Source organism: Vulpes lagopus, chromosome 14, assembly GCF_018345385.1.
Source record: "Vulpes lagopus strain Blue_001 chromosome 14, ASM1834538v1, whole genome shotgun sequence".
NCBI classification, from domain to species: domain Eukaryota; kingdom Metazoa; phylum Chordata; class Mammalia; order Carnivora; family Canidae; genus Vulpes; species Vulpes lagopus.
This window is the reverse complement of record NC_054837.1, coordinates 12,028,201-12,055,920: the sequence shown is the minus strand read 5'-3', so window position 1 is coordinate 12,055,920 and position 27,720 is coordinate 12,028,201. Positions and strand designations below refer to the sequence as shown.

The 27,720-nt window shown below is 46.5% G+C and overlaps 1 protein-coding gene across 8 annotated transcripts in view; it reads left to right on the top strand.

Annotated features, from left to right (window-relative positions):
• Nucleotides 1-16,020, top strand: part of DEPDC5 (DEP domain containing 5, GATOR1 subcomplex subunit) — a 128,459-nt gene extending 112,439 nt beyond the window's left edge. For all 8 annotated transcript variants that reach the window (XM_041729006.1, XM_041729011.1, XM_041729013.1 and 5 more), the window contains 5 exons: nt 3,071-3,240; nt 10,238-10,409; nt 12,936-12,996; nt 15,015-15,097; nt 15,260-16,020. In XM_041729006.1, the coding sequence (XP_041584940.1) occupies nt 3,071-3,240; nt 10,238-10,409; nt 12,936-12,996; nt 15,015-15,097; nt 15,260-15,552 (779 nt within the window). In that variant the 3' untranslated portion in view covers nt 15,553-16,020. The remainder of the gene's footprint in view (nt 1-3,070; nt 3,241-10,237; nt 10,410-12,935; nt 12,997-15,014; nt 15,098-15,259) is intronic.
• The last annotated feature ends 11,700 nt before the right edge of the window (nt 16,021-27,720 follow it).

Sequence of the window (27,720 nt, the reverse complement as noted above, 5' to 3'; positions counted from 1 at the left end):
AGGATATGAGCTACTTCTTCCCAGTTTTGTTTTGTTTTGTTTTGTTTTTCAGATTAGAGTGTAGACTTGTGCTGTGTCATTTACTTAAGTGAGAAAAATGAGTTATCTTTGAATCGGGCTGTCCTCAGTGTTGTTGTTGTTGTTGTTGTTTTGCCTCAGAAAAAAATTAACATGATTTATAGGGAGAAGAAGGCCTATGTGTCATTTATGATCTTTTTTGTTTGTTTCGACATGTCTCTTTTTAAACATTCCTGATTCTCAATTAGGAATCAGTTTTTCCCAGCCAGAACCTGTTTTAATATTCCTGATGGTGCAACACAGTCCTGTCTACCCTGGCCCATGGTGGCTCCTACTTCTCCATTGATGTCATCCTGGGTCACAGAGCTGTGAAGCTACAGGGACATATGAGACCCACAGCACCACATCCTTAAGCCCATTCACACACCCACTGTTACTTCTCAGCCTTTTCTTGATAACCCCACTTGGATCTCAGGTTCAGAGGCTGCCAAGCACCTTGGTCCAAACCTTGATGCATGAACATTTTCAAGGAGCAGCTGCTCCTTGAAAACTCCCACCAACAGGGCACTCATTCCTATGACTACTCTTTCCATTGTCAGGGAGCTCCAGTTGCTAACAGTGATCTCTGGTACCCTACGGGAGACTGCAGTCTCTCTCCTTCAGCAACACTGATCCCCTTCCCAGCACACTGTGAGGCCCCTCGCTGTGACCTGGGTGAAGGACACTCAGCCTGCTGCTCTTCTGAGTTTGTCTCTTTTTACTGGGACTCACTGTATCTCACTGTCCCAAGTGGATTAAATCTGTTCTTAGGCGACTAAGGAGTGATTCGGAGAACTTATTGAAAGCTGCAGCTCAGCTGGGGCCTTTTTTTTTTTTTTTTTTCCCCAGCTGGGGCCTTACACCCTTGTCAACATTGTTAGCCTACTGACTGTGTCCATACTCTCAAATCTCACCCCTGAAGTAGTGAAAGCCAGTGTTATCTTGAACCTCTCACCATTTGGCTGAAAAGGACGCTTCCTCAGACCAGCCTGTTGTGAACTGAATATGACAGATGGGAGAGAAGAGATGTGCAAGATCACTGCTGATGTTCATCAAGTGTCCTTTCTTTTGTGACCTGGGCTTTTCCCCCGGGGAGGAATACACTGTCCAAGACCAAGAATTAAGCTTGCTTTCTTTGACTGGGGCTATACAGTCAAAGGCCATTAATCAGGAACGCCAGGCAGAGGCAGAAACTAACTTTGATGAGAGTTTTAGCATTGGTGCCACTGTCTCCCTTAGCCCAAAGTGTCACAGACAGCTGAGTAGTATCTGTGGGAGTCATGGACAGGCCTCAGATTGAACATTGGTGAAATTGTAGCTTAAATGGGGAAGAAGGAATGACGGGAGTTTTAACTGGGGTGGCTAAAGGAGAAGGTGAGAGGGGGAGTCTGGGACCTCCTGGCAGCCATGTTTTACTTGGTCCTTACCCCTCATCCATGAAGCAGCTGGGCAGGCACCTCTCGGTTTGCACACAAGGAACGGAAATGAGAGCTGAAGCAGTGTTCTCAGGGGCACGTGGCTAAATGGCAGAACTTAGATCTTCCAGCTCCAGAAAAAGAATGTTTCCCATTTTTGCATGTTCTGGTTTTGAGAGAATGATAAGCTATATACCCAGCAGCTGAATATCAGTCCACCCAGGTGCCATTCAGCGTCCTGGCTGTAGCTCCCTGCCGTCTAACAGAAATTCACTAAAATTGCTGACTCAAGAGCCATTTCATCCTTCTCAGTGATAAAAGCCATTCAGGGCTTCTACCTGTAAAACCCAGATGTAAGCTGACAGCTTCAGATAAAGAGATACCTTTGGATTCATGGGGGTAGGGGAGAATGAGGAGCTGATAATAGTTTGAGGAACCCTACATCTGGCTCTGCCCAGTTAGGCAGAGTGGAACCTGATCTTTCCATTACCTCTGAGCCTGTTTCAGGCCTTTAGTCTGGTCAGGAACCTGATTGACTTGTCCTTAAAACATCCCTGTCTTGGGTTGAGTAGGATTTCTGAGCAGGAGATCCAGATAGGATGAGCTAGTAGTTTGATACCAACCTAGAATCTGAGCCACAAATAGTTGATGGATCAGGGTGTTGAGCTTCATTATGATGTTTCATTTCTTGAGAAAAATTATAGAATTACTGTCTTCCTGGGTTGAAACCAGAAAAGCAAGACTTCCTCCTCACTGTGGTCTGGGCTGTCTGTCCTATGGTGTCCCTTTGAGAGTCACTGGAGGGGGAAGATCTGGGGTTCAACTTGGCTGAGGTTCCAACTCTGATTTTGGTCAAGGCATTTTTCCTCCAAGGGCTGCTGTTTCCTCATCTGTAAATTAAGGAGTTGGATCAGATTAGAGGGAGGCAAACTATGGCTTAACCAGCCAAATCTGGACCACCATCTGTTTCTTTTATAATAAACCTTATCTTTAAAGCACTTTTAGGTTCACAGCAAAATTGAGTGGAAAGTATATAGAGTTTTCACATACTCCTTGCCCAAATACACACGCCACCTCCCCTACCATCCATGCCCTGCACCAGAGTGGGCCATTTGTTACCATCGATGAACCTACATTCACAAGCCATCACCCCAGTCCCTAGGAGTTCACTCTTGGTGTTGTACATTTTTGGTTTTGACATATGTATAATGACGTGTATCCACCATTATAGTATCATACAGAATAGTTTTACTGCCCTAAAAATCCTTCTGTTTTTGTAAATAAAGTTATACTGGAACACTGCCCAGCCTATATTATTTACATAATATCTCTGGCTGCTTGTGCACTATAGTGGCAGGGTTGAGTAACTGAAACAGAGACCACATTAGCCTTTAAAACCCAACCTATTATCTGGCCCTTTATAGGAAAAGTTGGCTGACCCCCAGACTAGATATTTTCATGAAGCTTCTAGGATCTGTGATTTTCCAGTAGGTAATTCTGCAATTTTATATCTGTTTGCCTAGTTGTTTGTTCTTCCACTTCATCCCACCCCTTCTTTTCCCTCTCTCTCCTGGGGCCTCTCCATCATGCTGACATAGCTGCCACTGTCCCAGAGCAGAGGACTGTGACCCTGGATGTGGACGTGAACAACCGCACAGACCGGCTGGAGTGGTGCAGCTGTTATTATCATGGCAATTTCTCCCTGAATGCAGCTTTTGAGATCAAGCTCCACTGGATGGCTGTGACTGCTGCGGTCCTCTTCGAGATGGTAAGAGCCTCCTCATGTTGTGGTTGGGGCCTCGGCTCACCTTGCAGAGGGGCCAATGGATGCTTGGTAGAGATTCATGTCACACTCCGATTACCTTTCACCTCGACTATTTGGAATAGCCTTGTAGAAAAATTTAAACACAGTAAAAAAAAATTCAAACAGTTGAAAAGGGGATAGATTAGGGTTTCTCAACCTTGGTACTCTTGACATCTAGGGACAGATAATTCTGTGTTCTGGGGGCACTGTCCTGTGCATTGTAGGATGTTGGGCAACATCAGTGGCCTCTACCCTAAAGGCCAGTAGCACACCTGCCTTGTAACAACCAAAAATGTCTCCAGATATTGCTACATGTCCCCAGGGAAGAGGAGTATTGCCCCGAGTTGAAAATCACTGGTCTCTAGTGAAAAGTAAGTCCCTCTCCCAACCATACCCTATTCCTGGGACCTCCATCTAAAAACAACCACCTTGGAGATCCCTGGGTGGCTCAGTGGTTTAGCGCCTGCCTTCGGCCCAGGGCGTGATCCTGGAGACCCAGGATTGAGTCCCTCATCGGGCTCCCCACATGGAGCTTGCTTCTCCCTCTGCTTGTGTCTCTGCCTCTCTCTCTCTCTCTCTCTCTCTCTCTCATGAATGAATAAATAAAATCTTTAAAAAAAAAAACAAAAACCACCTGGAGGTAGGTGGGGTTGGGCTAAATGGGTGATGGGTATATTCAGGAGGGCACTTGTGTTGAGCACTGGGTATTATATGTAAGTGATGAATCACTAAATTCTCCTCCCGAAGCCAATATTACACTATATGTTAACTAACTAGAATTTAAATAAAAATTTGAAAAAAAAATACGAAAGATATAAGCAACCTCCTAGAGCACCTGGCTGGCTCAGTCAGTAGAACATGTAACTCTTGATCACAGGGTCATGGGTTTGAGCCCCACACTGGGTATAGAGATTACCTTAAAAACATTTTTTTAATCAATTAATAAATAAAAGCAACCACCCTACCACTTTGTTGAGTGTACTTGCAGAGAGATTGTATGCATATATAAAGCTTTGTTACTTTTTTTTTTTTAACAGTTATGGTAGCTTGGAATACATAGTTAACAAACAACAGAGGGGTTAGGGATGCAGACTCTGTACAGTCAAAACTCCAAGTATAGCTTTTTTATTTTTTTTAAAGATTTTATTTATTTATTCATGAAAGACACAGAGAGAGAGAAGCAGAGACACAGGCAGAGGGAGAAGCAGGCTTCCTTCGGGGGGCCTGATGTGGGACTCAATCCCAGGACCCCAGGATCAAGGTCTGGGCCAAAGGGAGATGCTCAACCACTGAGCCACCCTAGTGACTGGTCCCCAAGTATAGCCTTTGACTTCCCAAAAACTTAACCTGAAGCCTTAATGATAAGGCTGACTGATAAACAGTCAATTAACATGTATTTTGTATGCTCTATGTATTATATACTGTGTTCTTACAATAAAGTGAGCTAGAGAGGAAAAATGTTATTAAGGAAATCATACAGAAGAGCCAATGCCCTTTTTCACAACGGGTTTGTCGCCAGAACACAGGTGTTGTGAAAACCACTGCTAACCCTAAACCAAAATGGGAAAGGAAAAGACTCACATCAACATCATCGTCATTGGACACGTAGATTTGGGCACGTCTACCACTACTGACCATCTGATATACAGATGTGGTGGGATCGACAAAAAAAATATCAAAAAATTTGAGAAAGAGGCTGCTGAGATGGGAAAAGGCTCCTTCAAGTATGCCTGGGTCTTGAATAAACTGAAAGCTGAACGTGAACATGGTATCACCATTGATATCTCCCTGTGGAAATTCGAGGCCAGCAAGTATTATGTGGCACCATTGATGCCCCAGGACACAGAGACTTTATCAAAAACATGATTACAGGCACATCTCAGGCTGACTGTGCTGTCCTGATTGTTGCTGTTGGTGTTGGTGAATTTGAAGCAGGTATCTCCAAGAATGGGCAGACCCGTGAGCATACCCTTCCAGCTTACGCATTGGGTGTAAAACAACTAATTGTTGGTGTTAACAAAATGGATTCCACTGAACCACCCTACAGCCAGAAGAGATACAAGGAAATTGTTAAGGAAGTCAACACCTACATTAAGAAAATTGGTTACAACCCCAACACAGTAGCATTTGTGCTTATTTCTGGTTGGAATGGTGACAACATGCTGGAGCCAAGTGCTAACATGCCTTGGTTCAAGGGATGGAAAGTCACCCGTAAAGATGGGAATGCCCATGGAACCACACTGCTTGAAGCTCTGGATTGCATTCTGCCACCAACTCGTCCAACTGATAAGCCCTTGCGTCTGCCTCTTCAGGACATCTACAAATTTGGTGGTATTGGTACTGTCCCAGTGGTCAAGTGGAGACTGGTGTTCTTAAGCCTGGCATGGTGGTCACCTTTGCTCCAGTCAATGTTACAACTGAAGTAAAGTCTGTTGAAATGCACCATGAAGTGAGGCTCTTCCTGGGGACAATGTGGGTTTCAATGTCAAGAACGTATCTGTCAAAGATATTCATTGTGGCAGTGTGGCTGGTGACAGCAAAAATGACCCACCAATGGAAGCAGCTGGCTTCACAGCTCAGGTAGTTATCCTGAACCTCCAGGCCAAATCGGTGCTGGATATGCACCTGTGCTGGATTGTCACACAGCTCACGTTGCTTGCAAGTTTGCTGAACTGAAGGAGAAGATAGATCGTGTTCTGGAAAAAAGCTGGAAGATAGTCCCAAGTTCTTGAAATCTGGGGATGCTGCCGTTGTTGATATGGTTCCTGGCAAACCTATGTGTGTTGAGAGCTTCTCTGACTATCCTCCTCTAGGCTGTTTTGCTGTTCGTGACATGAGACAGACGGTTGCTGTGGGTGTCATCAAAGCAGTGGACAAGAAGGCAGCTGGAGCTGGCAAAGTCACCAAGTCTACCCAGAAAGCTCAGAAGGCTAAATGAATATTATCCCCAATACCTGCCACCCCAGTCTTAATCAGTGGTGGAAGAACGGTCTCAGAACTGTTTGTGTCAATTGGCCATTTAAGTTTAATAGTAAAAGACTGGTTAATGATAACAATGCATCGTAAAACCTTAGAAGGAAAGGAGAATGTTTTGTGGACCATTTGTTGTGTGTGTGTGTGTGTGTGTGTGTGTGTGGCAGTTATAAGTTATTAGTTTTTAAAATTACTACTATTTTTTTTAAAGATTTTATTTATTTATGAGAAACACACAGAGAGAGAGAGAGAGAAAGGCACAGAGAACACAGGCAGAGGGAGAAGCAGGCTCCATGCAGGGAACCCAATGCAGGACTTGATCCCAGGACTCCAGGATCAGGCCCTGGGCTGAAGGTGGCGCTAAACCGCTGAGCCACCAGGGCTGCCCCAAAATCAGTACTTTTTAATGGAAACAACTTGACCAAAAATCTGTCACAGAATTTTGAGACCCATTAAAACAAAAGCTTAATGAGGGGAAAAAAAGAGAGAGAGAGAATGCATTTATAGTACTCTGTTTATTTAAAAAAAAAAACCACACACATGTATGTGGATTCCCGCGTTTCAAATATATGTTGTTCAAGGGTCAGCTGTATTTGCGTTGTGTTTTGTCCTATTACTTATATATCCTCAGAATCAGCATAAATAAGTCTGCCTCATTGATGTGTTTTTCTTTTTGTTTTGCTTCATCGTTTTTAAGGGCTACACAATATTCTGCTATTTGTACCATTATTTACTTAACCAATCCCCTATCAGTGAACATCACTGCTTTTAACCCTAATTCTCAACAGGGGTAGAGGGAGTGTGTAATTTTGCCCCCATGGGAGCATTTGGTAATATGTGGAAATAATTTTGTCTGGCACAAATAATAGAAGATGCCACTGGAATCTAGTGAGTAGACACCAGGGATGCTGTGTGTCATCCTACGGTGCATCACATAGGACAGCCTCTACAACAAAGAACGAGCCTAGATGTCATGAGTGCCATAGCTGAGAAGCTGTCTTTTAATTGGCCTTATGCTGGTCTTTCCTCCTCCTAGTCTGCCTGGCCAGGCTGTCTAATCAGGGAAGCCAGCCCAGCCACCCCATCCACAGTCCCAAGTCTGTAGAACAAACACTTCTGAGCCAAGCAGTCAGGATCTTCCAGGTGCCCTCTTTAACTATCTTTGCAGTCTTCCACTCCTTTTATACACTCACCCTTTCAACCCAGAAGAATGTTTTTCTATGGCTTTAATGAAGTCCTGCCCTCCTCCCACACACTGGTGCGAGCATCTCATCGCAGAGCCGACAGAAGCCAGAGGGTTCAGAAAGACTTTACAGAAAGCTAGGAGATGACCAAGGAAAATGAGCACAGCATCACCTGGCAATGTATTGTTTTTCTATCCATAGCTCAGAGGCCTAGTTTTGTCCCACAAGACATGATATCCGGGGGAAGAGTTGTGTCTGGGTCTCTGCCCAGCCCCGGTCTTCCTCTATATGGCATTAGTGCCTCTAAGGACCCCTACCCCAGAACACTGGAACATTCTTAAGACCCAAATCAAAAAAGATGCCCAGCAGGATGCCTGGGTGGCTCAGTTAAGTGGCTGACTCTTGATCTCAGCTCAGGTCTGGATCTCATGGTCATTGAGTTCAAGCCCTGCATTGGGGTCCATGCTGGACATAGAGCCTACTTTAAAAAAACAAAGAAGAAAAGACAGCCAGCCATGTGTCCAGCTTAGCTTGCAGAGGACACTGGCTTGCCCACTCTCCAGGCAGAACTAACCCTCTGACCCAGGAGGCTAAGCCTTCTTCTTGGAAGCCCTACCAGATAATTCTATCTCAAGCAACCCAACCATAACATTCAGAGATACACACATATAGTCACAGTTTGGCAGGAGGAAGAGTATCTCTTCAGGGGAATATAGCAACTATCTTTTCAAAATATACTTTTCACACCAATTCATGTAAAACCCACTGAAAGCTGCTAATCCCTTTATCATTACAGTTTTGACCTTTGAACAACATGGGTTTGAACTGCATGGATCCATTTACATGCAGATTTTTTTTTTTTTTTTTTTTTTGGTAAATACAGTACTGTAAATATATTTTCTTTTCCTTATAATTTTCTTAATGTTTTCTTTTCTCTAGCTTATTATATTATAAGCATATACTATGTAATACCCATAATATACAAAATATATGTTAATCAGCTATTTATCTTATTGATAAGGCTTCTACCCAATGGTAGGCTATTATTGGTTAAGTTTTTGGGGAGTTGAAAGTTACATTCAGATCTTTGATTGCACAGAGTTTTGGTGACCCAAACCCCCAGTGTTCAAGGGTTGATGATATTTTGTTAAGTTTTTAGAAATCTCAAAAAAAAAAAGTTTTTAGAAATCTCTAGTGTAGATTATCTTAAGGTAGTGTCCAAATTTGTTATAAGTCACATTTTATTATGTAATTTTAATAATATGTAGTATTTACAATATTATAGTACATATTTATATGTTAAAATATGATGTATTTTAAAATATTACATAAAATAAAAAGAGACTTAGAAATTATTTTGATCAGGGACACGTGGCAGGCTCAGTCAGTAGAGCATACAACTCTTGATCTCAAGGTTGTGAGTTTGGGTCCTGTGCTGGAGGTAGAGATTACTTAAAAAATAAAATCTTTAGGGGCAGCCTGGGTGGCTCAGAGGTTTAGCACCACCTTCAGCCCAGGGCCTGATCCTAGAGACCCGGTATCGAGTCCCATGTCAGGTTCCCTGCATAGAGCCTGCTTCTCCCTCTGCCTGTGTCTCTCCCTCTCTCTTTCTCTCTTTCTCTCTCTCTCTCTGTCTCTCATGAATAAATAAATAAAACCTTTAAAAAAATAAAATCTTTAAAAAAAAAAAAAAGAGGGAGGTGGCTCAGCAGTTGAGCATCTGCCTTCAGCTCAGGTTGTGATCCTGGAGTACAGGGATTGAGTCCCACATCAGGCTCCCTGCATGGACCCTGCTTCTCCCTCTGCCTGTGTCTCTGCCCCTCTCTCTCTCTCTCTCTCTCTCTCTATGTCTCTTATGAATAAATAAATTCTTAAAAAAAAAAAGAAAGAAAAATTATTTTGGTTAGAGACCATGGTTTTTGTTGTTGATGTATTATTATTCTGAGTGTTTCTGAAGAAAAAAATCTAAGAGTGATCCCTTTCAATTTTTAACATAATTATATTTGTTCAAGTAAAGTTATGGCTTAAACTATATTTTTTGAAATAACATTTGACACAAATCTCATCTGTGTTCTAGAGCCACATAAATTAGTTTTTGTTTTTTTTTAAACTATATTATTTGTATGTAGTTTTATGGTTCAAAAAGTATAGACATAAAAAAAAAGTATAGACATAGAAAATTTCTACTGTTCCCTAAGAAAATGGTACTACTAGGGAGTTTTGCCTTGCTGCCCCAGTTAACTTTTGTTCTGAGTCTTCAGACAGACAGCTTTGGGAGTTTGTCAGAGAGTGGCTCTCATTACACCAGGTCAAGGCTTATCGCCTTTGGCCAGAGGCCACCACGGTCATTTTGCACCCTGCATCATGTCCCTTTCAGCCAGCCTGAGTGGATTGTTTTCCTATTTGATACTTTGGGCTTAGTAAATTTTTGATAAAGGACAAATTTGGAAGGACTTAACTTATATCCTGTGACCTTCCTCCAACATCCTATAGAATGAGAAGGCTATTTAAAATGGAGGCAAGAAATAGCACTCTCCAGTCGCTTCCTTCCAGAAGAAACACTGAAGTTGCAGAAGCTTGGGCTATGAGGAGGAGCTGTGTGCTTAACTCACAGTTTTTCTTATGTGTCAGAGAAGGTTAAACTGTGCTATTTCCTGCCCAGAACCGGTTTGGAGCCAGTGAACATGAATAAATGAACATGCCAATCAATACGTATGCCGCCACAGTGGCCTCTTCACTCCTGGAAGTGTTTTCTCTTGTCTTGATTCACTTAGAGATGACACTGTTTCTGTGCTTCCCACCAGGTCCAGGGTTGGCATCGCAAAGCCACTTCCTGCGGCTTTTTATTGGTCCCTGTTCTGGAGGGTCCCTTTGCGCTGCCCAGTTACCTGTATGGCGATCCACTTCGAGCCCAGCTCTTCATCCCACTCAACACCAGCTGCCTGCTCAAGGAGGGCAGTGAGCACCTGTTTGATAGTAAGAGACACCCCCTCTGGACTTTCTGTCTCCATGAGTAAGACCCTTCCCCCAAGGCCACCTCTCTAGGTTTTGAATCCACACAGGCTAGTGCACAGAGGGAGCCTTTGGACAAGGGGGCGAAAGGATCTGGGTTCCAGGCTGCTTCTTCACTTAGTGGCCGGGTAACCTTAGACAAGTCACTTAACGTCTTAAATTCCTTATTCCTCAAATGAGAGCACGTTAAAGTTTAAAGCTGCCTTGGCAATTTATGAAGACCCTTGTGAGGCCTGGAACAGATGGTGGGTGGGAGAGGGTGTGATGTACTGTAAATCACGAGCATTACTGGTATTCTCCCCACACTCTCCTTTCTGTGCTCCAGCCTAACTGTGCGAATTTGAACCTTATGGGAGGCTTGAATCTGCTGTTTCACCTAAACAGGCTAAAAAAGGGAGACACTGAAAGCAAAACAGGATACAGCGGCCTATTGTGCAAGCTGTAGTGTGTCAGCACCTGGAACACTGCATGTGGCTTGAGTCCTGCATCTCAAGGAAGACAGAGCAGGAGGGGCCTCAGAGGACAGCCCTTCCCCTGGGACAGGGCTGTCAGTCTGATGGGACCCCTGCTGCTCCACCCTAGTCCAGCAGATCTCTGAGGGCAGGTGTGGGACGGATCAAAGGACAAGTCTTACTTCACACAGCACGGAACTTTTTATCACCGATTAACTGCTCATTGGGATGAGCAATTAAATAGCTCCTCCGATACAGTTCTCAGTGAGCTCACAAATGACCTTTCTAAAAACAGAAAGTTAGAATTGCTGCCAATACATCAGTAGCCCTTGCGTTTCTCAGATGTAGAAATTATAAATATGAAAGGAAAAACTTTTGGTGTGAGAGAGGTGGTTTCTTCCTGTGCGTGTCTAAGTTTATGTCATGGTAGATAGAAGAGAAGCAGCCCAGGGGGTGAGAAGTCTCGCTAGGTCAGGGAGGCCACACTGAGTATTCTCACACTTTTCCTGTGACAGGCTGCCCCTGGGGTACAAACTTGTATTCCAAAGGCCCATCCGGACTTTCTTTGTTTACATCTTGGAAGACATTTTTATATAGACACAATGTTTTCACTGATGGTTGGGGTTCCAAGTGGGCTTCACAGAACCACTGGAGGCCATAGATCACAGGATCCTCAGAGTTGACAAAGTGTACTTCTCTCTCTCTCTCTCTCTCTCTCTCTCTCTCTCACACACACACACACACACACACACACACACACACACATACCCTTCTTGTTTAACCTCACCATGGCTGACAGAGGACCATGCAGTCTGGAAAAGCCACATGATTATATTCGTATCTGATTATTTCAATCCAGGCAACTGCTTCATGCTGCTGTTTTTAATATGCTCAAGAGACACTTCCCCCACACCAGCTAGACTCTTCTGGGGTTTTCCACCTTCACTGTAACAGCACAGGATGGCTGGCAAGACTGGCATTGGAGGACATTTTTGCGTGAGCTACTGGTTTTCCCTGCCTGTTGTAACTCAGGCTTCAAGACCATCATCCTCTGTTGGTTGCCATGGTTACGGCTGAAGAAAGGAGTCCTAGTTTAAAAGAATAAAGGCTTGAATCTAAAAATTGATTTTCTTGCTTCTGTGCTTCTCTTCCTATTACCTCCCCTTCCAATAACAGTGGATTCAAAATCTTAAAAATCTGACAAGGAATCCACTGTGTGTTTTTACCTGTTAAAGCCAAAGTGTTTTTTCTTTTTTGCTCTTTAGTTGCCTAGAGCCCTCAAATGTATTCTAGATAAAAAACTCCAAATGCAGAGAGAGCAGAGAGCCCCTGTTCTTCAGGATATCTTGTGTGGTTGCTCCTCCTCAGCCCTCAATCCCAAGAGCAGCCCTGGCCTGTTGCCTGTTGCTGTGACAGCCTGCCTCAGCCCTCCACCTCCTCATCAGCTCTTGGTCCTCACACCAGCTCTGTAGAAGGAGTGAGGCTAGAGCAATGATGTGGGTGCTTGTCTGCTCCCCTGCCCTCCCCAGCCCATCACTTTTCCAAAAATAATTTTTATATTTATTTGCTTCAGTTTCCCCACCCCTAAAATGGAACTTATACTATTGTCTTTCCTTGTAGGGAAATGGAAGATTGGTAATAATTTTTTTTTCTCTTCTCCTTAAAAGCAGATAACATGCATTTAATACTTATCTTTTGTTTGTATTTTAATATTATGTTCCTTTCCACTTTTGGCATAGGAAATCATTAGAATGAGTCTCACATCAAGTTCTGGTAGCTCACTGGTTGCTGAGGACTCCTGTTTAGTGCCTTTCTACATTAGACCTGATAGAGCTTTAGGGAACGTGTAGTGAGAATACGCCGTTGTTCCTTGGGATGGAGGCTGGTCTCTCAAAAGCAGGTAGTGTGGAGAAGCAGCACTTAGACTCAAGGGGGAGGTTTGGCCAAGAGAGGTGAAAGGAACAGAGGTCAGACCCAGGAAGAATTACAAACCTTGGGATCACACTCTGCCTGGCACTTATTTTTTTTCTCCTTTCAGGCTTTGAGCCAGAAACATACTGGGATCGAATGCACCTTTTCCAGGAAGCCATTGCACACAGGTTTGTCCCCTAACAAGAGGGCAACATGGGAGGGTGTCCGTGACTGTCGTAGGTGAGCAGTTACCGAACCCAAACTGGGTTTGTTTTCATTTCTGAAATGAAACATTAGCCCACCCATAAGGTTCATCTCAGAAAGAGAAACTAGTCCAATAAATAAGATTTTTTTAAATATCTTATTTATTCACGAGAGACACAGAGAGAAGCAGAGATACAGGCAGAAGGAGAAGCAGGCTCCCTGCGGGGAGCCCAATATAGGATTTGATCCCAGGACCATGGGATCATGACCTGAGCCAAACGAAGGCAGATGTTCAACCACTGAACCACCCAGGTGCCCTCAAATAAATAAAATCTTATAAAAAGAAAAACTGTTCCAGCTTCTCTGGATCCCCTTGCTGGGGCTTCCCAGCTCCTCCTTCATCTTTGTCTGGGTGGGATGGGTGCCCCTCCCCCCACCTTCACTGTAGTCCTGGCTTGAATGCTCCCCAAGTGGACAATGAGATGGTCAAACACCATGTGGTTAAATTGCCATTTTAAAATTAAAGGTCTTCCCTGGTGACATAAGGAAGAGATGAGGCTGGTCAGGCTGATCCATGCTGAGTAAATAAACAGCCTTGGTTAAAAAGTAGAGGGGAAGAAGGATAATATCCAGAGCCATTCCTACACATGATAGAGTCAGCCTATAGAGATGGAGCTTGCTGTGCACGTTAGCTTACCCATTTAATTTGTATGTTTGACTTCATGTATTCTTTGATAAATAATTATTGAATGCCAGTCTAAAGATGGCAGTTTATATAGAGGATGCAACAAAAGGAAACAGGTGTTTTACCTCCTTTGGTTCTGCCTACATTGGTGTCTTCATTACATAAACTCTCCAACTTAGGGCGGGAACCACATCTGTTAACACATCCTTTTCAGCACTTAGCAGGTAGAGCTGTAATAAATGTGTGTGATGGAAATAGAAAAACCCAGAATAGAACAAACCATAGATGAAAAGCAGAATCGAATAAGTCATAGATGAAAAGTGGCTCCTCCTGCCCATTTCCAGAACACAGTGAAGCAGAGAGCCCCAGATTCGTGTTCCTCATCTCTTTAAGAAAGGATTTCAATTAAGATAATTTCATTCTATTCAATTCAGAGCCTTTTGTAAGAACCTACTATGTGCTTAGCTGGGAGAAATAAGGGAAAGAGGTGTGGCTAAGGTGAAGTAAGATAAGGACCTCTCAGGTATGTGGGTGGGCACTCAATACCATGTAGAGTGCGGCATGGATTCCAGTGAGAGGCAGAGAAGAGGTGTGGGATGGGACAAAAGCGAGAACATCCAGAAGGAAAGTCTGACTGGACAGCTGGTATAGGAGGGGGATGCAGAAGGGAAGGGTGATGGGCAGAGACAGGGCTGATTCTGGAATGCAGCTGGCGAGAGGACTCACAGCCACCTGCAGATAATGGGAGGCTGGGTGGGAGGATGTCTGGTGAGGGCAAAAATGAGCAGCCTGAATATACCGTCTTTTTTTTTTTTTTTTAAGATTTTATTTAGGGGTGCCTGGGTGGCTCAGTGATGGGGTGTCTGCCTTCGGCTCAGGTCATGATCCCGGGGTCCTGGGATCAAGTCCCATGTTGGGCTCCCTATGGGAGGGAGGCTCCCTCTGCTTATGTCTCTGCCTCTGTGTCTCTCATGAATACATTTAAAAAAAAAAAAAAGATTTTATTTATTTGGGAGAGAGGGAGAAAGAGAGAGCATGGACTGAGAGAGAGACAGATGGAGATAGAGAAGCAGACTCCCCGCTGAGCAGGGAGCCCGATATGGGGCTCAATCCCAGGTCCCTGAGATCATGACCTGAGCCAAAGGCAGATACTTAATGGACTGGGCCACCGAGGTGCCCCCTGAATGTTCTATCTTGAAAGATCTTTCCAGGTCCCTCTAGCTCAGGCTGTCCGAAAGTCCTCTTAGCCACATTTGCTCCTCTTGTTGCTTTAGCTAAGAAGGCCCTAATCTATGTGTCTTCCTATCCTTCCCTTAGGTTTGGATTTGTGCAAGATAAATATTCTGCCTCTGCTTTTAACTTCCCTGCTGAGAACAAGCCTCAGTATATCCATGTTACAGGTGAGGCACTCCAGGCAAAATGTGGGGCAGGGTGGGTCCCTGCGGCGGGAGCCTGTGCAAGGGGAATCTTCCCCTTGATGGAGCCTGTGGCTGCAAAGCCTCCACAGCCGCCCTGGGGGCCCTCCTGGAGGCAGTAACATAGGGCCTCCCCTTGCTCCTCAGGAACAGTGTTCCTGCAGCTGCCTTACTCCAGGCGCAAGTTCTCCGGGCAGCAGCGGCGGCGGCGGAACTCCACCAGTTCCACCAACCAGAACTTGTTCTGTGAGGAGCGTGTTGGCTACAACTGGGCCTACAACACCATGCTGACCAAGACATGGCGTTCTAGTGCCACGGGGGATGAGAAGTTTGCTGATCGGCTGCTCAGGGATTTCACGGACTTCTGCATCAACCGCGACAACCGGCTGGTCACGTTCTGGATGAGCTGCCTGGAGAAGATGCATGCCAGTGCCCCGTGAGGCCGGGCCGCACCTGGGTCTGATGCACAGGGAGGATTCCGCTGTCACTCTCCACGTCCAATAAGGGCAGTCAGGCTTTGGGGGGCAGGCGGCAATGCCACCATCAGTGAGTGGGGGCCATTGCTGCTGCTTCTTTCCCCCATCCCCCCAAATGTTCTTCCCCTCGAAGAGAAAGATTCAGGAAGAAACTGGTGCTGAGAACAGGTGGGAGGCCCAGATGGTCCGTGGAAAGACCTCAGTACTGAGGAAAGGGGTGAGCAGCCCCCATGAATGTCCTTGGAGAGGGGGTGGCCCCTGCGAGCATTCTTTCCCTCCACCAGCTGTGGGCATTTCGGAGCAGTCTGACGCTTCCCGCCCAAAAGTGTGCACAGGATGTAAGATAATTTTGTGAAATAGTGTACCATAGGCTCATACCTACTGTATATACCTGTACATATCAGAAGCAGGAATAAAGTGCCACATGCAGCATCTCTGGCCCCAGCCTAGTTCCTGGTAGCAGCGATCCCTTCCTTGGCTGGGCAGCCAGGCCCCATCGCCAGGGACATAGTGGCAAATGAGGCAGCCACAGAAGGTGAGGACGTCTATAGAATTCATCGTCTTGGAGAGTCTGGCTGTGGATTTACTGAAAGATGTCTTCTCATAGGCCCTTGGGCAAGAGCAAAATAGTTTCTTTCAGACCTAGTGAGCAGAGCAGATAGTACCATGTGCAACTGCAGGCTTGTGCTTTTGGAGTGAATCTTGCTTCGTGGGTGAGCCCAGTGTGGTGCACGGATATCATGGCATTCTTAAAAAAAAAAAAAGAAAAAAGAAAAAGAAAGAAATCAAAGGAAAAATCTCTATTGACTCCAAGGTTTAGAACCCACTTCTTAAAGGAAGAAGATTTAGTATGGTGCCTCAACCTCAGCAACCTGCCCTAACCTGCTGGTGGCAGGGGTGAGGAGCTGCAGGACAGAGGGGACCTGACAGATACTGTCACTTCCTCCCCTTCCATCTCTCCACACAAGCCCTGTTGATTTCCCTTCTCAATAGCTTATGAATCCACCCACTTCTTCCCGGGCCCTCTGCTGCTGCTCCCAACCCAGCCCCCCCTTCAGCTTCCTCTTCCTCTTGCATGGCTAGGAGAGCCCCTAATCTGTCTCTGCTTTTCCTCCAGTCATCCTTCACTTGGCAGGTTTTTATTTAAAAACCACTCTGCTTGTGCCCACCACTTATTTAGACCTCTTTGGGGACTTGAACTTCAAACATCTTAGATGTATGTAGCTATGCACAATCTGGTCCTGGGCTGTTCCCTCAGCCACTGGAACATCACAAACTCTTCAGCAGCTCAGATCCTTTGCACATGTTGTTCCATCTGCTTAGAACATTCCTCCTCTCTAGGCCCACTCTGCCTTGCTAACTCCTGGTCATTGCTCACCTGTTCTTCGCTCACATGTTGCTTCTCTAGAGAAGCACGGTAGGCTACCTGTCAAGTCTTTCCACAGAACTTTGTACTTCCCTGGCAACACTTGGCACATTTACATGCTATGCTAGCATGATGGAAGGTTGCCTATTTTGTTGATCTCTTTGTTCTTAAATGTGCAGCATTATAGTAGATGCTGGAGAAATGAGGTTGGCTAAATACATGGAGTGAATGAATGAACTCTGGACTCAAGGGCCAGGCACTGGGTGTTGCATCTGAATCTCTGCACACTGGGTTCTTTAGTTACCTAATGGAGGTTGTTTCCTCATTGTAATTTGGAGCTGTGTATGCTCCACGTGTATGTAGGGATTTTAGATCTGTTCATATATGTGAAAGCACATGGGTTGATTCCTGGTGTGAGGAACAGGTCCTTGATAAAAATCCCATTTTTTTTAATAAGCATATAGTAAGCCATATTACATTTATTTTTATTTTTATTTTTTTAAAGATTTTATTAATTCATTTATGATAGAGAGAGAGAGAGGCAGAGACACAGGCAGAGGGAGAAGCAGGCTCTATGCCGGGAGCCCAATGCGGGACCCGATCCCGGGACCCCAGATCGTGCCCTGGGCCAAAGGCAGGTGCCAAACCGCCTAAGGATCCCCTACATTTATTTTTAATATTTAATTAATTTCATATTTGGCCACTCTCTCTTTTTTTTTTTTTAACATTTTTTATTTATTTACTCATGAGAGACACAGAGAGAGAGAGAGAGAGTCAGAGACACAGGCAGAGGGAGAAGCAAGCTCCATGCAGGGAGCCTGATGTGGGACTCGATCCCAGGACCCCAGGATCACACCCTGGGCCAAGGGCAGGCGTTAAACCGCTGAGCCACCCAGGCTCACCCAGGTATCCCCAAAATCCCATTTCTTTTCATTTCTCACCTTCCCTTCCCTAGGACAAACTTTTACTCTTTAAGCATCAACATTCTTCATTTATAAAATGGGAGACTGTCTGCTAGGGAGATGGGGAGGACCATAAGACAGGTATATGAAAGCACTTACTACCCAGCAGGAGGTAAACAAAAATAAGCTGTTCTGACATTCCTGGATAGAAAGTCCTCTTTGCCATGTTTCTGAGCCAGCTTCCTACATGATGTTGCTGGATGCGGCAGCCACTGGCCTGTCTGGATCAGGTCATGTGGCACAGTCACGTGTTGTCCTCAGTTTTCTACTTTCTGCCCTCCTCTCTTCCAGAGATGATCTGGGAGAAGAAGACTCAGAGTGATTTGGTGGAAGAAGGCAGCTCACAAGCTAGAATGGGCCTGAAACACCCATGCCCTTGAACCCTAGTTCCTCACATTCTTCCTCTCTGATCAGCACCTCCTTCCACCCACTTGGCCAAGCCAGAATCTGGGAGTAGAACTCAATCCTCTTTCAACTCCACCATCACCTAGTCCTCCTACTGGTCCTTCAGGCCTGTGTATCCATACCTGCTGCCCAGTTGCAGAGAGAGCCCAGCCTGAGGAAGTATGTGGTTTGGTTAGACATGAGAGATGTGTGCATGCAGATCAGAGGGCCCACACCAGGTATATAAATGTAAATAACCATTTCTTGGTGGAAAGAGAGAAAGGCAGGAAGCCTGGGGCCAAGAGGCCAAGAGGATCTGGGTTTAAATCTCAGCCCTGCCATTTCTTCCCTGTAAGAGGTAGGAATGTTCTGTCTCCTGAGTGTGGTTCCTTACCTGTTAGATAGAGACGATGTGGCCTCACCTTTCTTCCCAATGCCCCCCACACACACTTCTCTTAAGTGTTGCTCTTCTGTGCTTGTGACAATGGGCTGATAATTAATTTCTTCTGGCATACTCTCCAGTCACTGAGAGTTGAGTGAGTTTGCTGGTGAGACCAAGAGAGCAGGTACACATGGCAGGCCCCTCACAGGGTCCAGCACAAAAGAGGGCCATATGGACTACAAGGAGGATCTTGATGGGATCGCCATTCTTGTTCCCTAAATTAAGTCATAGAAGGCACTTATTCATGTTGAGAAATGAGGCCATCTAGACCTAGACACATACATGACATGCCTCAGGTCACCCCAGTGTAGGAAGGAATGAGGGTGGTCCAGTAAGACAAGGAGCCTTAGAGCAGAGGGGTTCTTGGAGATCTGGTCCAACTCTTTCATTCTCTCCCAGTTAAGGAAACAGGGCATGACCTGCCCCAGGCTCTAGGTGGAACTGGGACAAGGACCAGGTCCTCTGATTCCCAGTGTTTCTCCAAGTATTTGGTTACAGACAGTATGTGGCAGTTAAGAGGGCAGGTATAGGAGGCAAATGGCTGGATTCAGATTCTAACAGGGGCCCTTGCCAGCATGTGAGACTAAGTAAGTTACTGCATCTCTCCAAACCTCGGTTTCCTCATCTGTAAAATGAGACACTAGTACCACTTCGCAGGGTCTTGAAAACCACATGAGAGAATGTGGGTAGAGAGTGTGGACAGTGTCTGGAACATTGCACCTCCTGAAACATCAGCTGTTATAATGATGACAATTGCCTCAGACTCTGTGAACCTCAGGAGTTTAGAGAAGGGAATAATCAGAGAGCTGCAGTGGGCAAGCTAGTCTTTAAAGACGAAGTGGCCTTGGACCTGATGGGATGTATAGGAGTCAGAGTGGTCCCCACTTGGGCCAGAAGGCTGTATTCCACTAACAAGTTGCTGTGGTCATTCTGCCTTATATAGGTCCCAAGAACCTCTGCTGAGAAGTTTTTTCTGTTGGCAGAGGTACCACGTTGCTGGGAGCAGGAAGAGGGCCTTTTGACTATGCTGTCCTGGCTCCTTCTCATCGTGAACAGGGTCGTTGCGTGAAGCTGAGCAGCTCTATGAGACATTTCTGGGTTTTGTGGATGTGTTAGGGGGTCCCTAGGCCCTAGTACACCTGGGGCAGCACCAGTGGGCCTCCTGAATGTAGAAATGAATCTAGGGTGGGAAACCACACAGTGTGAGATGAAGAAAAACCTGATGGGAAAAGAAATGAGATAGAGTAACTCCCTTACCCTCTATCAAAGGAATGGAGATAAGCCAAGAAGGCTTCAAAGCAGAAGTAGTAACTATATTAGCCCCCAACCTGTAGTTCTTCAATGCTCCAGTGTGAAAGAGCTCACACAAATTGCTGATTCCAGAGCCTCTCCCAGAGATTCTGATTTGGGAGATCTGGGACTCTGCACTACAAATAGACATCCTACTATTGGTGGTCCATTTGAGAAACCCCGTTCCCAGATTCCTTCTTGGGGCTTCTTCCTGAGTACTCTACATGCAGTTGCAATAGCCTGAAAATCTGATTCTCAGACCAAAGCAGATTAGAAGCCACACACCAAAGGCAACATAGTAGAGGCAGAGAACTTGACGGCTGAGAGAAATGGCAACTCACAGAAGCCCAAGAGCTGCACAGGGCTGCCCAAGGCACAGGACCACCAACACCTACACAGCTGGGCCAGGAGCTGCCAAGTACTATACTGGATAGGCACAGAAGCCTGTACTGCCCCCCCGCCCCCGCCCCCCGTGTAGGAACAGACCCATCAAAAGAATTAATGGAAACTTCAGGTATTACAAGGAAGAAGCACATGATACATGCCTGGGACACTAAGGAAGTCTGTGAGGCTTTGTCAACATGGATAGGAAACAGGACAGAAGCCTGAAGAGAAGCCAATTTGTAGTTAGCCCGAACATTTCAGGTACATATAATAATGCTAGGATGTCCATTTCTTGAATGTTTGCTGTGTTCTGGGCAGTGTAGTATACATACTTGACATGCCACTGCATCGGGTAATCTAAACAGCCATCACACCAGATGAATGAAAAGCCCAGGCATTGGAGCCCAGGGCCAAACAGTTAACAGGGACCCCAGAGCCCAGCCTCCGCTCACTGTGCCATCCCCCTCAGCTGGGTCAGTGAGCATCGCCACTGCCCTGACCTGGAGCTCTCGCTAGGACCCTTTACTCCTTTCAGCTGAGTATATGGCATGTGGTACAGCCCTGCCGGTGTACAGATGCTGTGTAATGTGAATGTGGCCTCTCATACAGGTGCTCTGGTGGGAGCACACTGTGACTTTAAGCAGGTGCCAGTGGCTTTATCTCTCCTCCAGGCTCCTATGTGGAAGGCCCTGTCTGCTCCTTTCCTTCCAGCCCCACAGCCCTTGATCAGCCTGCAAGTGCTTTGGGCAGCTCCTGGCTTTCAGGCCATGCCACACACTTGCCCAAAGCCTGGCTTGGAATGCATGGGTTGTGGGGGGGAAAGCAAGCACCAAGAACTCATTCCTACCAGTCTTTAGATTTGTTCTCCATCTGCAGCAAGATTCATGTTTCCTCAGTGAATCAGCACATAGTCCTTCCCGGAAGAAAATCTCTCCCATCCTGGTGGCAAAGCATGGAGTTGCTGTATGACCATCAGCAAACCCCTCTCTCTGAGCCCTGGCATTTTCATCTAAACACATCTGGCAGTGAGCCTGGGAGAAGCCTTGGGGATCACAAGATTTCAGATCTTTCCCCTCCTTGACTAAAAGGAGAGCTAAGTGCTAAGGGAATGGGAGTCCCTGTCAGTCTTTGAGGCAGCTGGTGGCAGCTGTGACGCGAGATGAGTCCCTTACCTCCTCTCTGTGTACTGTGAATTGTACCAGATTGCTTCTCCAGGCTCAATTTCTCCCCTTACATTAACCCTCAGATATCTCTTGAAGAGAGATAATTTTATTTTTAAGCCCAGGGCATCCTGGGAAATATTTTCCTAATGTCTTTGTTCATCCACCCCTAATATCTCACATTCTGGGTTCTTCTCTCTACAGTCTGGGAGCAACAGAGAGGTGTGACCAGGTGCTATCCTAGGAAAGGTGCCCCTTTACAAGGCGAAGTGTCCTGCCTCTCCTCATCCTGTGTGTCCTCAGAAGCTGAGTGGACACAGGCTTGAGAGGGTGGGCAGGGTTCTGCCAGAGGCAAGCCTGTGAAATTTTTGTTCTGACTCTGTCTCAAAGCTTCCACCACTTTTCCAAGCTGTTGGAAATAGCACTGGAGAAGAACCAGAAGCTAGCCAGGAGTTCTCAACTGGGGACAATTTTGCCCCCCGCCCCCCGCCCTTTGAGGGACATTTGGCAATGTCTGGAGATACCTTTGGTTGTCACAACTGTGGGACGTGCTACCAGCATCTCATGGTGCTTTTAAACTTAACACTTTAATGCATAGGACAACGCCTACAGCAAAGAATCATTCAGCCCCAAACATTGATAGTGTTGAAATTGAGACACCCTGAACTAGATTCTGATTGGGTAAGAGGTCCAGATGGCAGGCCCCTCCTTTCTGTGACTTTGGAGGAAAAGAGACTTGCCACTTGCCCCTGATTATGGAGATCTAAATCCTTTCTTGATGGCAGCCCCATCCCCAATCTATAGCTATTACTCTTGCTAAGTGCCAAGGGCGCTGTGGCTAAGGGACTAATGCTTAGGGCCACACTTCAAGTTGTGGACAGAACCAGGATTACAACCCTGGTTGTATTTACTGTTTACATGCTGTGGCATGGCTCCTGTGTTTCTCTTTCCTTGTACACATTAGCTTGGCTCTTTAATAACATATAATCTCCTTGAGGGAAGATTGCTCATCTTGTGTCCTCCACTCCAAGTGCCCATCACACATGGGTGCTCATTTAGAATTGGTTGAATTCATTCATTTGGCCAACAGTTATGCAAACCTGAACCAATGTCAGCCCGGCATTCTTGGTGGAAGGAAACAGACATGTAAATAAAACACTATAGAAATAGAGGAGGAGGCCTAATTCTATGTAGGGGACTGGGAAAACTGGAGAAATGGGCATTTGAAGTCTGTGTAGTTCTCTGGGTGGGGGAGGGTGATGGGCTGGGGAAGGAACTCTGGGGGGTTGGAGGGCTTTGGCAAAATCTGATGGGGGGGGAGGAGGAACTGGAGAGCAATGTCTCCAAATCTTCCTTACTCAGCCCACACTTTCAACAACTGATTATCAGAGGGAGGTTAGTGTTGTCAAGTTCCAGGGTACAAACCAGAGTGAAATGGTCCATTGTCTGGAAGCACTGAACCCGCCTGGGCCCTCAGGTCACACCTTGGGGAGGAGGGTGCAGAGACATGGCACTTTGCTCACCTGTCAGGCTGTGTTCTTCCTGGTCCTGGATCTGGGTAGAAGAGCAGGCTTTAAACATACCCAGGCTCCGAGGAGGTAGCCCGCATCTCCGATGGGGCAGGCAAGGAATGATCTTCTTTCATTATTCCCTTTCTCTTCAGTGAGCCAGGCATCCTGCTCCCAGTTTCAGCCTGCCATTTCTTCCCTCGTGGAACCCTGCCCAAGCTCCCAAAATGGTGCTGAGTCTGGGGGATTGGTTGAGCTCCCAGGGGATAAGTGCTGGTGAAATATTTTGAGACCTTGCACAACCAGGTGAAGTCACTGCAGTTCTTGTCTGACCTCAGTGCCGATTACCTGTGCAATCCCGAGCAAGTCCATTCGACTCACAGCACCTCAAGTTTAGGGGTGGGGCAAGGACGGTGTTTCTTCGGTCTCCTTCAAGGGACCAGAGTTGAAGATCCAATGCCATCAACTTTGCAAAGTGGTCTGGGTGGCATAAAAAATATTCCATAACTTTAAGGCACCCCTGTAAAGACTCTCCTGCTGGAGACCAAGAATTCTGTTATGAGTGTGTCTGACAGGTATGCCAGGCACCTGGCCCAGTATCAGCTAGTCTGAAGCTTGGGAAGGAAGAGACAGAAAGGCAACAGCAAGAGCACTTATACTGAACCCCAAGCAAGTATGTGCCCACGGGCCTAGTGCAAGAAGCTGGGGGACAGCCTGAGGGAGGTGGGGAGGTGGTGGTACCCCCACTCTTTCCAGGAGAAGCCTCAGGGAAGTAGAGGGACTTAGCTAAGGTTACTGAGCACACACATGGCAGGGGAAGGATTGAACTCAAGGCTTCTCTACCCAGGGGTCTTCCCTTAGAAGGAGGTATGGATATGGGATAAATAAACCCACTGAAAGTGGCTTGTATGGTGGGGCAGCCATGTCCCAGGAGGAGGGAGAACAGGGATTGGGGCCTGGGTTCCCCACATGGCAATGAGGGCCACTTTCCTAGGCTCTCCAGTGCCTGATGTCCACACTGGCCACAGTTGGTGGTTGATGCTAGGAGGACAGGAGCATTCCTAGATGGTCTGATACACAGGATATGTCTCGCCTCAAAGCAGAAGTGAAACGGTGCACTTCCCCTTGCAACACAAGAGACAAGTCTGACCACCACCCTCTGGCCACCATCCCCTGCAGGAACCAGGAGACTGGCTGCCCCTGCGGGGATCTGAGATGGGGGTGGGGGACACAGAGAAGCCACCCTGGTCTGGGGAACTAACAACCCATGCAGGGAGCTGGGTGTCCACCTCCCAGCACACACGCTTAGGGTCTTCTCACACATGCCTCCTTGGGTGGTGTCCATGTAATTAGAAGATACTGTTTCTATCAAGTTCTATGATTTAGACTTCAAGAGAGATGGCCCTTTATACAAATATTCTGTCTTCTGGCACCCAGCTCATCTCTGCAAGAGGGAGATTCATTCGTGGCTCATTCTCTCATTGTTCACAAGTTCGGTTGCTCTCCCATTAACAAACACTAGGAACCATCTATGTGCCAGGCATCATGCAGATATAGGAGGGAGAAGGGTGACAAAATGTTACACAGATCACTAGTGCTGTGGTTGTGAAAGAATTAGCTGTGAAATTGCAGCAAAGACCAAGCAAAGATCACTGTAAGAGGTTAAAGCGAAGCCCCCAACTGAGTCTAGGACTCGGGGAAGGCTTTCTGGGCATTTCCATGAAAATCTGATGGATGGTAGAGCTTGTGAAGGGTGGAGGTGGGAGGAAAGAGGGATAGTTCCTGCCTGGAGGATCCTAAGAGGGAAAGAAGCTTGGTAGGCCCTAAGGAGAGGCCAGGGCTGGTGTGGCTGGAAAAGGTCTGCAAAGACCAGATCACACAAGATACAGGTTACATAAGGGATCCCCCCCACCCTTTTGATGCCTCTTCAAGAGAAGTATCTGGAAGGCCTGATGACTTTAGGCAAGTCTTTCTCTTCTTGGACCTCAGTTTCCTCATCTTTTCAATAGGAATATGTTTACCATCATGCAGGATTGCTGAAGAGCCCTTAGGTAAAGCACTAGTTCTGTGTCTGGCACAGCGGAGGTGCCTGATAAGTGACAGAGAGGCCAGGAGTCCAGGCTCCAGGACCAAATCCCACACTCCAGTGAGTGGCTGCCTTCACTCCTGGGCTGCTTCTAGGAGACATGGAGCCAGGTCACCAGGGCCCAGTGGCCCAAGGTCCAACCTGCTTTCTGATGCAGCATCTCCCTACTGTCCTATCATGGCACTTTGCCAGCCAAGTAAATGGAACCTAGGAAAAGACTCCAGTCTACAGCTATGGCCAGCCCTAGAACCAGATGCCCCTCTCCTGCCTCCCAGCCCCCACAGGCTCCAGTTGACTGACTAGTCAGTCTTAGCAGACTCCACCTGCCTTGCAGGTGATGGGCAGAGGTGGCACGGAGCTGGCAGTTGCAGGGCTGAGCGGCAGTAGAACTGCATCATTGTGCAAGGGTCAAGCCACTCTGGAGTCCTTTTCTTCTGATTCATGGAAGAAATCTTTCTGAAGGAGAAAGGAAGTGGCACTGACCACATGCCTGGAGCTGTGTGGGGTGCTTTGCTTGTCACCTGGTTTATTTCTAGCAACAACTCCTCATAGTGGATATTACTGGCTACCTTTTACAGATAAGTAACTCTAAGGATCAGGGTCACCCAAGGTCACCCAGCTGGCAAGTGGCAAGATCTGTATTCTACGCCAGGTCCCATAACCTTGTCCTGCCCCCTGCTCCTTGGCGGTGGGCCTTCAAGCTATGTTGGGTTTCTTCCAGCTCAATCCCATTGTAGGAAGCCTGGAAACAGAGTGGTCAAACCTGAGCTTTGATTTCTTCATCTAGCAAGTGGCCGCAGGAGTATCACACAATGATCAAGGGCGAGCCACCCCCTCATCCCCATTTACAAAAAGCAAACTAAGGCCTAGAGATGGGGACAACTTGCCTGAGACAACAAAGTTGCTCAGTGAAGAGCTGAGCTAGGCCGGACTCTCTCTGAGGTCTCCTTCACTGGCTGCCTTCCTCAACCTCTCTTGCTGTCCTCCATGCCTCCATCCAATCTCCGCACATGGAGGATCCCAGGCTGTGGGTCCTGGACCTCTGTTCTGCATTTCCTCCCTGGGTGACCCAGTCCCTGTGATTCCAGCTAGCCCCTAATTACCATGCCCGTGCATCTCAACCTGAGATCTCTAGCCTGGCCCTACCTCTGAACTCCAGCCTGTCTGTCCAGCTGCCTTCTCAGCTTCTCCTGAGTGATCTCAAAGGATGACAAACTGGATATGTGTAAAACACAACTCTTGATTTAGCTGTGTACTCCCGGCTCCTACCCAAACCTGCTCCTCCCACGGTCTTCCCCATTTTCGTCATTCTACCATCATCTACCCAGTTTTTCAGGCGGAAAGCCTAGAGTTATCCTGTATTTCCTTCCCTCAACCCCACCCACATCTAATCCATTAGCAAAAATATATTGTAACCTGACCCTTCTCACCACCTCCACTCGTCTGATGTAGCAGCAATCTGACTGGTCCTCCTGCATCCTCCTTTTGCCTTGAATGTATTCTCACATTTGTGCTCTCTTTTAAACATAGAACAGGCTATGTCATTCTCATGCCTAAAACCCTCCAGTGACTTCCCATCAATTCAAGATGAAATCCCAACTTATTGTACAGCCCATAAGGCCCTATGGGGCCTGGGCTTCTAGAAGCATCTGTCTCCATTCTCATCTCTTCCTGCTCACTCAGAATGATGCAGCGTCTCCTGTGTTCTGTGAACACCCCAAGGTTGCCCCTGCCTCAGGGCCTTTGTACAACTCTCCCCTCTTCTTAGAGCCATCATCCCAAGATCATGGCTCAGTTGCTTTCTCACTGTTGGTGTCACCTGGCATCTTCTCAGCAAGGCCTTCCCTGACCACTTTGTCTAGAGAGACACCACCCCTCTTCCTGTCTCTGCCCATCACACTACCCTGTTATCTCTGCCCTATAGCCCCTTTTTGTCAACCTGAAATCACCTGCATTGTTTGCTCACTTGTGCATTGTCTTTTCTCCACACTGGAATATAAGTTCTGGGACTATTTTTTTGTCCCTGCCAAATTTTCAGGGCTTACCTCAGTATGCATACATAGCACATGGTAGGTGCACAATGAGTGCTCCAACCATGTGGACTAAGAGCCCAAGTTACAAATCAAGTTTATCACAGGTTGCTGTCCCCAGATCTCTCTTGTATAGGGCAGCAGTTTCCTGGCCCTATGATTTCTTTATGAGAGCAATTTCTTTAGGTGCTCAGAGATCACTCCCTTATCTGCCAACTCTACTATCTATAAGCTGTGTGACCTCGGGCAAGTTACTTACTCTTTCTCTGCCTCAGTTTTGTCAGTTGTAAAATGGGGGTATTAATAGTGCCCGCTTCACAGGGCAAATGTGAGGCCTGAATGAATGGATGCATAAAGAATGCTTGAAGCAGTGCATGGGACACAGTGTTCAGTAACATTACCTCTATTATTAGTTTTATCAGTATTCTTATCACCACCACTATCATCATTGCTGGTTTGTTTTTTAAGTAAGTTCCACACCCAGCATGGATCCCAACATGGGGCTTGAACTTATGACCCT